Source organism: Engystomops pustulosus, chromosome 6 (genome assembly GCF_040894005.1).
Source record: "Engystomops pustulosus chromosome 6, aEngPut4.maternal, whole genome shotgun sequence".
Classification (NCBI taxonomy): Eukaryota; Metazoa; Chordata; class Amphibia; order Anura; family Leptodactylidae; genus Engystomops; species Engystomops pustulosus.
Genome location: NC_092416.1, coordinates 99,292,687 through 99,306,477, shown reverse-complemented (window position 1 = coordinate 99,306,477; position 13,791 = coordinate 99,292,687). Strand labels below are relative to the sequence as shown.

Below are 13,791 nucleotides of genomic sequence, written 5' to 3'. Positions count from 1 at the left end.
ATGATGCATAAGCTGTGCATAGTACATCAGGGTAACAACATCTAAAAATCCAGGGATGTATGATAAATTCAGAAGCAATCTTTCATACATAGTCCTGTTTTTTCTGGTTATGTCTCACAATGATAAATAGTAGGATAGAGAAAAATATCAAAATTGGTGGTGCTGAACCAAAGTACTGGGGTTTTGGGTCAGTAATTCTGGCTATGTAGATAGTTTTCTCTACCCTACTGCCTATCAATACAGACTGCCGTGGTTTTTGGTGGTTCTGGCCCTTTTGTCTGTGCCAGAGGCAGCTACCCTAGTAAAACTATAGTCAACACTTTGAAGCCAGAACACTAGGAATGTGTTGTCAATCTCTGCATCCCCTGCGTGGGACAATTTGCCTATACCCAAGGGGTAAAAAGGTGAGCAGCCCGGCTGTGGGCCCTCTTCTAATTTTTCTGTAGCTACCGTGAAGATATCACTCGAGGCGCCGCCCTTTTGTCTGTTGTTTTGTTTTTTGTATCACAATAATAAATGGCGTCCTTCCGAATGCCTTTTTTGGAGCACAACCTGCACCTCTTCTCCCTGAAAGTGCTGCCCTGGTACAATGGGTGATGTGGCCTCGCTTCCAGAAATGCTGGCAATCCCCCCTTCGTGGTCTCCAAAAAGAAAGTACCACCTCTTGAGATTCCAGGAAAGTTCCCCTCTGGCCTGCACATCGATGTAGCACTTAACCATTATATAGTGCTATCTGCATGATGTGCAAAGCCAGCTTCTTGTACCACACCCTCGACTTCCGCATGGTGTTGTATGGGTCAGACAAGTCCATCCCTCCCATGTACTCTAAAATACAGTCCGGCTTGGGGAGACCTCTCTGATTTCTGTGTACCGTGCCGCATGCCGCAGTATTTCTGGAAATAAGGCACTTGAACAGGGTAGTGCTGGTGTAGAAATTGTCCAGGTAGAGGTGGTAGCCCTGGTCCAGCAGTGGGTCCCACCGCAAATCCCACACTATCTTCCCTGTAACAACTAGTAATGGGGGGGGCATTCTGGGGCACTATAATGGAGTCCTTCCCTTCATATACCCTGAACTTGTAGGTATACCCTGACATACTTTCGCACAGCTTATACATCTTCACGCAATACCTTGCCCTCTTGTTGGGCAGATACTGGCAGAATTGAAGTCTCCCTTTAACACCTTCGTTACCGAGAACGAACTATATCGTCCTTGTTGCAGCGAAGGGTGTATGGAGAAAGCTCACAAGCTAAGTTCTCTCCATACACAGCGGGTGACAGCTGTATAATAGAGCTGACATGCACCTGTTACTGCTGCGGGCGGTGCTGGCACCGATCGCGGCAGTTAACCTTTTAATTCCCCTGGTTGACCCAGACCGCGGCACCTAACTTACCTTTGCATGGGCGCCGCCATCTTGGAAAGCCGATCGTCGCCCCCTGTGCCATTATCAAAGGGCAGCGAACGGTTGGCATGGCAGCCTACAGTCTAATGATCTCTAATAGGCAGTAGACGGCAAGCTATTAGAAATCATAGTAAAACTGCTATATACTGCAATACAGGAGTATTGCAGTATATGGTATTAGCAATCGGACCCTGCATGGTTAAATTACCCTGGACGATCTGAAATAATGATTAAAAAAAATGTAAAAATTTCTAAAAAATATGAAAAAATTGTTAAAAGAAGCAAAAGTTTAAATCATCCTTCATTTCCTATATCACATATAAAAGCATCAAAATATAATAACAATTTTTCCCAGCGTTTAACCCCGTAATGGAAAATAGTCGAAAGTGACACTTTTTTGCCATTTTTAAAAATGGCCCTCACGCCATACTAGTACTGCACTGAGCACTAATCACAGGAGCGCTAAGGGGTTAAAGTATCGCTGGACAATATATAAAGCACTAAACCAAATAAATTAAATGGCAGATACGTAAAAGTACACAGTAACTATGCTTCCCAACAAATTGTTATACCAAAAAAACAAAAAAATTAAGCTATCACCAAAATACACAAAAAATCTTAACTCTTTATTTATGCAAACAAAATCACTATAAAATTAATATATGGAAACAGTAAAACACTGACGCCACTCTGTGATTGTACAATATCACTATAAGTAAGTGTACAAGGTCTATGTTTCATTAATTTTGTTAATTTTGTTAAAACAGTTATTAGACTTTACAGCTTTAACCTTTCTATTGAAAAACTATTTTTTTTGTTTCACAAACAGTTTTTTTTCACAAAAACAAGGCAGTCCTATAGGTGCTAATTTTTTTTCCCTAAAAATTTGTATATGGCGTGGTTGGAGGAAATATATACGGCTATATACCACCGATAACCCAAAATTATTCAGAAGACCGACTGATGGGATATTGACAACAGTAAGGTCGACGCGAGACAGACGTGATGTGAGATCCACGTCACAGCCGCTTCCTTCCTGAGGACACCTCCCCCCCCTTCGGTTCAGGCGGGAGATCCGTGAGCTTAGCAGTGGCCCTGGAGCATTGACCCTCGGTGTCCGGGTCTATCCCCGGTGGGCGCAGAGGTCTGGAGCCAGAGACTAAGGTCTGGAGAAGTGGGAGGCATGCTACGGCGGGTCTGCGTGCGCGGATGGGATACGGCACCAGAGCCTTCAACGAGTAGCGCTGCTCAGGAACCACGTGCCGGACCGGCACCCACGGTTTCCTTCCTGCCTGTGGAGCCCCGGTCTGTGAGAGGGACGGGGGGACTTCTTCCGCTGCACTTGCCCCGGGAAAGTCAACAGGATACCCGCTTCATCTTCTGGACTGGCGGTCCTGCTCACGGCGGGAGCGGTGAGCGGGCGGCACGGCTTGAGAGTCTGCGGGACCTGAGGATTAACAACGGGTGACGGAGGAACCACATCTTTGTACCCATAACTCTCTAGTCACTGCTTTGTGCCCTACCTGAGGAATCCATTCATCCTGGAGTGCATCAGAAGGTCCAAGGGTGGTGAGACTTTCTAATTCAGCTTGTTTCCTTTGTTTTTTTGGGGGGTTTTTGGCACTCTGTTCCTTTTTTGCATGCCTATGAGATCTTATGCACTGGCTTGACTTATGCTTTTGTCCGGCTTCCCTTATTGGGATAAAAGGAGCACTTTGAGAGGGAAGTCATAAAGACTGTGTTGAAAAAAATTGTTTGAAATATTTACTATGGGAACTAACTCCATAAGACGGCCCGCATTTTGAAGTATTTTGGGTTGCTGTTCTGTTTTTTTTTTTTTCATAGGGGCCAAAAAACGGTTTGGAATATCCATTATAGGAATTAAGTCTACAAGACAGCCCGCACTCTGTACTGTTTTGTTTTGCCGTCTTGTTTTTTGATCTATAGGGGCCACTGACAGGGGCCACTGCTGTGATAAGAACCTAGACTGAGATATGGCTATTGTGGGTACTTCTTGTTGCTGTCCAGGAAAATTGTTTATTTGAGGCGTGTGAATAATCTTGAATGTGATTTTGCCTTTGTATGTAATAACTTACGAATTTGTGTAAATAGAAAGTCATAATTTGATTTGAAGCTCTTACAGAGCAGGAACAACTTATAATACGAATCGTTTTCCAAGCAACAGGTTAAGCTTGGGGGTGAGCAGCAAGCATTGCTTTGGGGCCTTATATCCGAAAAGTTGGTAAAGAGTTAGGTCTGAGGATCAGGAAAATGCCCCCTAAAAACACGGCCAGGAAATCCACAGGCTTAGATAAAATTTGGAAATCCCCCCCCCACATGCCCACGTCAGATCAGGAAGGACAGAGAGGAAGCAGGGGGCGATGTAGCTCAGAATGGCTCTAGGTTCACAGTACTACAAAATGAAGATACTGTCCAAGGGAACAGCCCCATTTTAACAGAAATTTTGGAGGCAGTAAAAGAGACTAAAACCGCAATGGAGTCATTAAACTCACAAATGGGTGGAGTGAGGACAGACATCCAATCGATTAAAGAAGAGTTGAATAAACTTGGGACTAAAAGTACTAAAAGGAGATGGAGAGCATTTTGACAGAGGTAGTATCAGATGTAAAAAGAATTAAGCAAGACATTTTGGAGCTGACAACCGACAATAAATCCAAGATAAGTTGAACGACTTAGAAAATAGGTCTAGAAGAAACAATATAAGAATCGTAGGATACCCAGAAAGGGGGGAAGAGAGAGAACTGGACAGAGAAATACATAAGTGGTTGACAGAAATATTCGGCACTGAAGGGTTCTCTGATTTTTTAGGGATAGAAAGGGCACATTGTGTACCCTTTAAGAAACCAGCACAAGGAGCTAGACCTAGAGCTATTCTCATTAGATTGTTTAATTCCCAAGACAGGGACCGCATTTTGCGTCTGAGTAGACAAAGTGACCCAATCCTGATAAACGGTCAAAAGATTTTCTTATTTCCTGATTTCTCCAGGGAAACGCAAAAAGCGAGATCTAGCTTTTTGGGAGTCAAAAAGCGATTAATGGAAGCAAAAATGCAATATGCACTACTGCTCCCCTCTAGACTACGGGTAATCTTTCAGGGAAAAACTTTATTTTTTTATAAATCGGAGGAAGCTTCCGAGTGGTTGGAGAAGCAGGGGGTCTGAAGCCTTGATTAATATGATATATTAAAGAAATTTCTCGCCTGGGAGGGGGAGGAGGAGGAGGGAAGGATGGCGTAGGAGGTTACTAAACTTTATTCTCTTAATATGTAAATTTACTTATGCGGCTACTGGGGCGTGGATTAGCCGGGCACGAGGCTACACGGCGCGGCTACTCCACGCCCAAGTATCCGCGTTACTCCTCCTACCCTGTGTGTTCGATGCGCAGCTCCTCGTAGATGCGCGCCTTCGCCCGACATGCTGGCGTTTTGCGCATGCGCAGAACGCAGGTCCACGGCTGAGCAGCCACAGCTCCGAGACCGGAGCTACTGCGCATGCGCAGAACTCCGGCTTGTCGGATGCTGCGCGCCGCACACACAGGGTAGGAGGAGTAACGTGGCTACTGGGGCATGGAGTACCCACGCCGTGTAGCCTCGTGCCTGGCTACTCCACGCCCCAGTAGCTGCATAAGTAAATTTACATATTAAGGGAATAAAGTTTAGTAAAATTTAGCGGGAACGTGAGGATTAGCTCTAAAAAGCAATCCTCACGTCCCTTACATCCACCTACCACCCGATCTACCTTTATAGGTAGAATCGTGGTGGTAGGTTCCCTTTAAGGCCTATTTAAGGGGAATATTTAAAAAGGAGATAGGGGAAGCAAGATATAGATTCAGCGATATAGATTCAGGAGTGACTACTTATGAAACAGTATAAAGCAGCAGAAAAGAAGATAAGGGAACGATCGGTTAACAACAAGGAGACATTAGAGAAAACAAAAAATGAATATGAGGCATTTCTATCTATTAAAGCACAACATAAAATGTTTTTTCAGGGACAAAGATATTTTTCAGAAGGAGGGAGAGCAGGTAAGATCTTAGCTCAGAGGGTTTCTGTCCACAGGGAAAATGGATATATTCCGGCAATTAGAAGTGAAGGAGGAGGTATTGAGAAAGACCCACTTAGGGTAAGGGAACAATTTAAGGGTTTTTATGAGAAACTCTACAGGTCCACTTCGGAGTTGCCAAGAGGGGAATTAGAAGGTTTTTTTGGGAAGGATCAATTTCCCTAAGCTAAACGAGGATCAGAAACGCACGTTAGATGATCCTGTGACATTGGAAGAATTGAGAAGGACAGTGGCAAAAAGACTCCTCTCAGGGAACAGACGGATTTCCATTTGCTCTGTATAGGGAATATGAGGATGTGCTTCTTCCCTTGTTGCTGGATGTACTGAATGAGTCAAAAAAAGAGGGGAGAATGCCGGATTCTATGATGCAGGCAGATATTGTCCTAATCCCGAAAAAGGAGGACGACAATTTGGAAATGGGGTCATATAGGTCTATTTCACTTCTCAATACTGACGTGAAGATCATAGCGAAACTTCTTGCAAATAGGCTCCAAAAAGTTATTTTCTCTATCATACACAGGGACCAAAATGGGTTTATTCCAGGGCGGAAATTAAATGACTGCATACATAGATTGTATTCAGCTATAGAGATGGGAGAAGGGAGGCTCCGCTCCATCCTGTCTTTAGATGCAGTAAAAGCGTTCGAGGAGTGGAGCTTTCTATGGGAAGTTCTGAAGCAATTTGGGTTCGGATCGGCCTTTATAGGTTGGGTCAAGTTATTATATAGTGCTCCGGTTGCGAGGGTGGTAATAAATGGGGCTCGCTCTGAGTCGTTCACATTAACTAGAGGAACTAGACAAGGCTGTCCCCTTTCCCCGCTATTATACGCTATATATATTGAACCATTAGCGATTTTATTAAGGGAAGATCACCAAATAGCGGGTGGGGGAAGTGGGGGTAAGAAGGACAAGCTGTGCTTGTATGCAGACGATCTGATCTTATATCTACAGGATTCCGTAGCTGCAGTCCCTAGGGTGATGGCGGTTATAGAAGAATTTGGGAAATGGTCAGGACTTCAAATAAATTGGGCAAAATCTCAATTGCTTCCTTTAGTTCCTGGGGTTAAGGAGGGGTTATTGGACCATAAGGTAACCATATGTGAGGATAGTTTTAGATACCTAGGCATACAAATAGCAAAAGAATTGGACAGGTTCGTGGAGATTAATCTGCTTCCACTCTTGAAGGCAATAAGCGAAAGAATGCACTGTTGGGATAGGTTGTTGTTATCAAGAGCAGATAGGATAGGCCTTATTAAAATGACGCTCCTCCCGCAAATTTTATTTGTGCTTTCAGCTAGTCCAGTTTGGATAGAGGAGTCATTATTTAGGGCGATTGAGGCAATGCTCAATGACCTCATATGGGGACGAAAAAAGGTGCGTATGAAGATGAGTTACCTATATCGGCCTTTGGAGGAAGAGGGTTAGGGGATTCCCTTTTTTAAGGGATATTTCGTGGCTGCACAGTTTAGTAGATTAGCAGAATGGGAAAATAACTCGTCAATTATGAGGTTGCTACAGTCCACTAAGGATTCAACAAAATCAATTATGGAGGCATTAGAGAGTGGTATTTTTGACACTGAGGGTTTTAAAAATTGGGAATTGTCTAAATTGCTATCTAAATGCTGGGTAGAGATAAAGAAAATGTTGAATATTCATGGATTCCTGGAGGAAACTCCGTTATGGGAGAACTATCATATGAGAGAGCTCTTGAGCATCCCAGATTAAAGGGTTTTGGAAAAGGTTAGGGGTTAAATTTGTAGCACAGTTTCTGATAGACGGGGAGGTTAGGCCCTTTAAGTATTTTGAAGAAGTATATCACCTGAAGAGGGGAGATTTTTTGAGATTTGTTCAAGTGGCACACGCACTTATGGTATATAAAAAGAAGAAGGGGATAGGTTTGAGGATTGAATCACATAAATGTATACATATGGTAGTGAATAATAATGGTAATATTAGGAATATAATTTCAAAGATTTATAAATATATAGTGAAATGGGTGTCACTTAATGTAAAATACAAATCACGTAAGAACTGGGAAAGAGCGACTGAAAAATCACACTGAAAAATGCTATCTTGGGAGATCTGGAAGGACTGGATCAAGCAAAACATCTACTGGTTCAGAGGGTGTTGAATTTGGAACGAGTTTGCATTGCTAGGAAATGGGGATCTGCAGAGGCCCCTACGAAAGAATATTGGATTGGTCTAGTAGATAGGATAGAAAAATACGAGCGGGTTTGGTTTTGCAAGCAGGGCAGGGGGGGGGGTGGAGTAACATCTGAGCGATATGGAAATAAAGTTAAAAATCGCGTTTCTTTCCCTCACCTTCCCCCTATCTTCCCTGTCTTCCCTCCCCCCCCCTTTTTTTTTCTTTCTTTTCGTTCTCCTCTTCATCGGTGTCAGAGGGTGGGTGATCAGAGGGTAGGGTTAACTTTTTATGTGTACATAATATTATGCACAATCTAAGATTGGAGGTTATTGTAATTTAATGCAATACGTGTAATGTACATGGGAGATGATTATTGTAAAAGGAATGTAGTCATGTGGTGTAACCATGTTTGAATTTGAAGACAATAAAAGCTTGTTTAAAATGAAACAAAAAAAAAGAAGACCGACTGATGGAATTACTATTTTATGCTTCAATAGTTGCCATCCTATTCACACACCACAAAACCTTCCAATAGGGGAGTATATTAGAGCAAAGAAAGCATGCTCCACCATTTATGCCTCTACACAAGAATGACAGGGCTGTCCTATGGCTGCTAGTTTTTTCCCCACCGTAACAAATTTGCCTATACACAAGAATACAATAATATTTGAGATAAAAAAAAGTCAGGCATATAAACAAGATATACTTAATAGGGCGAAGAATAGCTGATGGAATCAACATTCACACATTCTACTAACAATTTATATAGTGTTTTTCCACCCCCTACAGTGCGCAATTCGTAGATATTATACAGATATTTAAGAAAAACATCCCCATTTTATATCAAGCCCAAGTGTTATTCAAAATTTTCAATGTGGTAAAAATAGATGTACCATCTGTAAAATTATGGCTAAATCTTACCATCACACACAGACAACAAAACATCAAAAGACTTATAAACTGTGACACCACCAATGCTATATATTTGTTAATATGTACCCAGTATAATCTACAGTAAGTAGGTTGCACATCCAAGAAAGTTAAAAAAAACCTGTGAACCGACCACCTAGAGGATGTGATTGGAGAAGAGGTTCATTAAATCACGAAGCTTTGGATATTAAAATTAGATACCAGGTACACAAAGGTTTAATTTTAGCACTGATCTATTGTATTCTTACTAAAACAAACTCCTGCCTGTATGTCTCCGTGCACATTTGTATTCCACTGTTACTGGTGTTCTGTTGCAGGTTTTCTCTTTCATTAAGCTTATGTGTGATTTAATATGGATAATGATAGCAACAGATAGAAAGACAGACAAACAGAGAGAGACAGAGACAGCCATAAAGACAGACACAGAACGACAGAGAGATACAGAGGGAGACAGACAGAGAGACAGAGAGATGCAGAGACAGACAAAGAGAGACAGAGAGGTAGACTGACAGAAGTGCAGACAGAGACACAGAGAGAAACAGACAGAGATACAGACAAACAGAGAGAGACAGACATAGATATACAGAGAGAGAGATAGAGAGAAATGCAAACAGAGACACAGAGAGAGACAGACACAGACAGAGCGAGAGACAGAGAGACATAAATACAGACACAGAGAGACTGACAGAGAGAGAGAGAGAGTGACAGACAGAAATAGACAGGCAGAGAGACAAAGAGTTAAAAACAGAGAGGAACATGCAGAGAAAGATACAGAGATACAGTCAGAGGCAGATGGACAGAGAGAGAGATGGACAAAGATACAGAGAGAGACAGATAGAAAGAGACAAACGGAGAGTGGCAGGAAAATGCAGACAGAGAGCAAAAGACAAACAGAGTGAGAGACAGACATAGAGACAGACACAGACAGACAGAGAGATACAAAGAAAGGTAGACAGTGAGAGACAGAGACAAAGAGACAGAGAAAAATACAGAGACAGACACAGAGAGAGATAGAGTGATAGATAGATATAGAGATAGATATAAAATATTCTTTGGTAACCCACTCTATTTTGTTATAGCTAATAGCAGTTATTTACTAACCTTGGCATTGTACGCACTCTTATTCTTTCTTGCACTGCATCCTATTCTTTATATAGACCACTCAATAGTTTGGGGTCACTTCTTATTTTTCAAAGAAAAGCACATTTTCTTTCATCGAAGCAAATATTAAATGAATCATAATTACACTCTATACATCTCTAGCTACAAACACACAACTGTTTTTTAATGCAATATCTACATAGGTGTGTTTGCTAACTGTGCCAGACGGCTCATGGGTGTTTAGAAAACGCTTGTTCAAGTATACTAGCACAGTTGAAAACTGTTTGGCTGTTGGAAGCTATAGAGAAGCTATAAAACTGACTTTCCTTTGAGCTGGTTGAGAATCTGGAGCATCACATTTATTTTTTCTATAAAACTCTCAGAATGGCCAGATAAAAGACCTTTCAGGTGAAACTTCAAAGTCTATTATTGTCCTTAGAAATTAAGGCCATTCAATGTGACAAATTGAGAAAGAAACTAAAGATTTCCTACAGGGATGTGCAGAGTAGAAAGAGAAGTGGAAGGTCCTGCCGCACAACTAAGCAACAAGATAAGTACATTAGAGTCTCTCGTTTCATTGGCAGCTTCATTGTCAACCTCTACCGTGAAGAGGCTCCAGGATGCTGGCAAAGAAAAATCCATATCTGGATAAATTAGATACATTTTGTGAAAAGTTCTCCCTAAAGAAAGCTTCAAAATATCTATCTAAGCCCGGATCTTTTTGTCTTATGGACATTACGTTTTTTTTCTCTATAAACTATACATAGGAGATAGCTTCATCAATGTACACCTAGAGGGTATATCATAAAATGCAGGCCAACTGAAGAACTGAATGTACAAACTATAAAGCATCTTAAAAGCTGGTACATTTCCTGGGACAAATTAAATCAAGATGGATTTGGGCCAGGACAATAGGAGATTGAATGGAGATTGAAAGGAAGGATTCGTGGAGCAATATTTAAGGTGTAACTGTATAGCTATAATGATTTTACCAAGTTCTTAAAAGTGCTTCTCCCTTTAAAAACAAAACAGACAATGCCCATAATTTGCTGCTCGTCCTTTTCTTTCCAAAGTTCTTTGTGTTATAAAAGTCTTTGACAAAATCTTTCTCACCAGAGATAAAGTGGGTGGAGACTAACTTCTTCCTGTATCTGCCCTGAAGTTGAGTTCAATTCACTCTGCCCACAGATCCCATGATGCCTCATGATCTTTCTCAAAGTAATTTAGCATTAAAGAGTAACTGTAAAGGTTTTTTTTCACGAATCCAAGCTCTTGGGATGTAAAACAACTTTGCTTATTTGTTACCTATATTCAGTAGTTTCTTTGCTAAAGCCCTCAGATCATCTCATTGCTGCAATGGCTGCCACCTCCCTATGTGCTGTTAAGCCCTATGAGCCTTTAGCTTGTATACACTATGTTTCTCAAGCTATTTCATAGGAGGGGAGGAGCTGCTGCTCACAGGGGAGGAGGTCATGTGTGAGTGAATGTAGCAGAGCTGGAAGTTTACAGAAAAGTGAATGCAGATGTCTTTTGTACAGAATAGTGAGGTACAAGATCTCCATATTCCCTATCAGGCCCTCCATCCCAGTATAAGATTCTACAGAACTTTATCTGTCTGTCTCTGCTCTTCTCTCTGCTCACTTCCCCCACCTTGTTCATCAGCAGTATCAGCTCTGTCAAGATGAGCTATTAACCCTTAGTGGTCACACAATAAAGGCTTTAGACGGCATGTAACTGGGTTATTTATCTATTTCTACCACTTATTACATGTTCCCCGCTCCTCCATTTGATGGAAGCTGCCAGGATGTCATCATATGTATGTGCACTGTGCAATGTTCAGTGGATTTACTTGTGGAACACTAAATGGATTCAATGCTAAATTACTTTGAGAGAGAACACAAGGCATCATGGGATCAGTGGGAAAGCTAACTGACCTCTAGTGAGAGATTTTTTCAAAACACTTTCAGAACAGAAAATGTCATAACTTTGAAAAGAAAAGGATGAGCAGCACAAAGTATTCATAGTTCTGTTTGTTTTCAAAGGAGTAACCACATATAATAATATGGTAAAATCACTTTAGCTTTACAGTTATGCTTTAAATCCATTTAGAATCCCATAAGTAAATCCAGTGAACACTCCACAGTGTAAATACAGGGTGTATATAGTGACTAGTCTGGCATCTTACATCAAATGGAGGAGCATGGAACATGTAATAAGTGGTACAAATCATAAGAACAGTTACATGAAGAAGTGTATAGTCTGTGCTGTGTGAGCACTAAGGGTTAGTAGCTTCTCTGCACAGAGCTTATAATGCTGAGTACAAGGTGCAGAGGGGCTGCAGTATGAGGTGAAGTGAGACAGGGAAAGTTCTGTAGAATCACAGACTGGGATAAAGGAACTGATGTGGAATGGGGGAGATCTTGTACCTCACTATTCTATATAGAAGACATCTGTATCCACAGTCCTGTACAAACTCAGTTCTGCTACATAAACAGAGAGTTACATGACCTCCACCTCTGTGAGCAGGGAGCAGCAGCCCCAGCCCTCTAGTGAGACCATAGATTTGTAGATTTGTTTAACAGATGGCCTCCAGAGGAAGGAACTACTTCAACACTGAGATAATCTGAGGGGTATAGCAATGAAACTGCTGGATATAGGTAACAAAGATAAAGATACTGGGCAACGTTGTTCTACATCTCAAGAGCCATTGATTTGTGGAAAAAAACTGTTGTTCCTTAAGTTATGCCAATTGCAATTTCCTAGACTTTAATGACATCTCACCAATTCATTGTACTTTTGGATGTCAAATTATTAAAAACATTAGCACTTTCAATCACTTCTGGACCTAAAAGGTAAAATATTGCATCAAATACTGCTAGCAGAGCTGCATTTCCAACATGATCCTAGTACTTACACAACACTAAAGAATAAAATCTTACTCTATGATTGACATGAATTCACATGTGTTGTAATACACACTTCAGGATAGAATGATATATAAATATTTTCAGCTACAACTACAGGTTCAAGGAGCTCAGACTGAATTATTGAGCCACAATATATTACCTCTGGAGCTATGTAATCTGGAGTTCCACAGAATGTTCGGGTAGTGGCACCGCTGAAAATGTTCTCTTTACACATTCCAAAGTCAGTGATTTTAATGTGTCCCTCAGCGTCCAGCATGACATTATCAAGCTTCAGGTCTCTGCATAAAGAACAGATATATTTTCAGGCACAGAGCTAAATGGCTCATACTATGGTTAATAACATACTCAAAAGAAAAGCATTCCTAGGAGAGCTTATTGTACCTTTTACCACTATTGTACCACTATTACCTAGCTCATGTGCCACAAAATGTCAGGCCTTTTAATGCATAAATGTTAAAATATTGTTAAAATAATAGTACAATACCATAGCACCCAATCTACAGTTAATTCTAGAGAGAAATCTCCTGACAATTTTACACTACATGTGCAGTACATTTGTAATCATATTGTATGAAAAAATACCTTGGGATGGGATCATGGTTCTTCTCCCCTGCTCTCCCAAATAGATTGCTAATTGTGATCCACATCCAGCTCTTAGTTAAAGTGTAACCATCATTCTGAGCAAAAAAACCCCAAAAATACATAATTCTGTTCCAGGTGTCCCTGGGAATCATTCCTCAAAGTATTTTGCCCCTCGGTCCTCATTTAGTACCTCTATTGGCCCATAACAACCAGCAACCATCTATCTATCTCATATCTATCCATCTATTTATCTCATATCTATCTATCTCATATCTATCTATCTACCTATGTAGATACCTGTGTTTATACAGTATACAGGTGTAGGGAATGCTGAGGAGAGAGAAGTGTTAGGTTTTTGGTCACTAAATTAGTCAGGGCTTCTCCCTGCACATGACAGTGCTGCAGTAGTGACACATGACTGCTGCAGCACTGAGCCATGAGGTGATCAGCTGTGTGCAGGAAGGGGGGGGGCGTGTCTCCTGCCTGTAGTCTTCTTTATGAAGATGGAATGTCCATAGTAACAGCTATCTGAGAAGTCACTGCCATCTAGGGGAAGTCTGCAGAATATAAGAGGAAGGAGCAAGATTCAGGTAACTAATCAAATTGCAAAAGGGCTTAAAATTA

At 41.3% G+C, this 13,791-nt stretch overlaps 1 protein-coding gene across 3 annotated transcripts in view; it reads right to left on the bottom strand.

The window, feature by feature from the left end:
* The window catches only part of PRKCG (protein kinase C gamma), a 556,381-nt gene that overhangs the window by 71,938 nt on the left and 470,652 nt on the right, over positions 1–13,791 (bottom strand). For all 3 annotated transcript variants that reach the window (XM_072110472.1, XM_072110471.1, XM_072110470.1), the window contains one exon: positions 12,725–12,863. In XM_072110472.1, the coding sequence (XP_071966573.1) occupies positions 12,725–12,863 (139 nt within the window). The remainder of the gene's footprint in view (positions 1–12,724; positions 12,864–13,791) is intronic.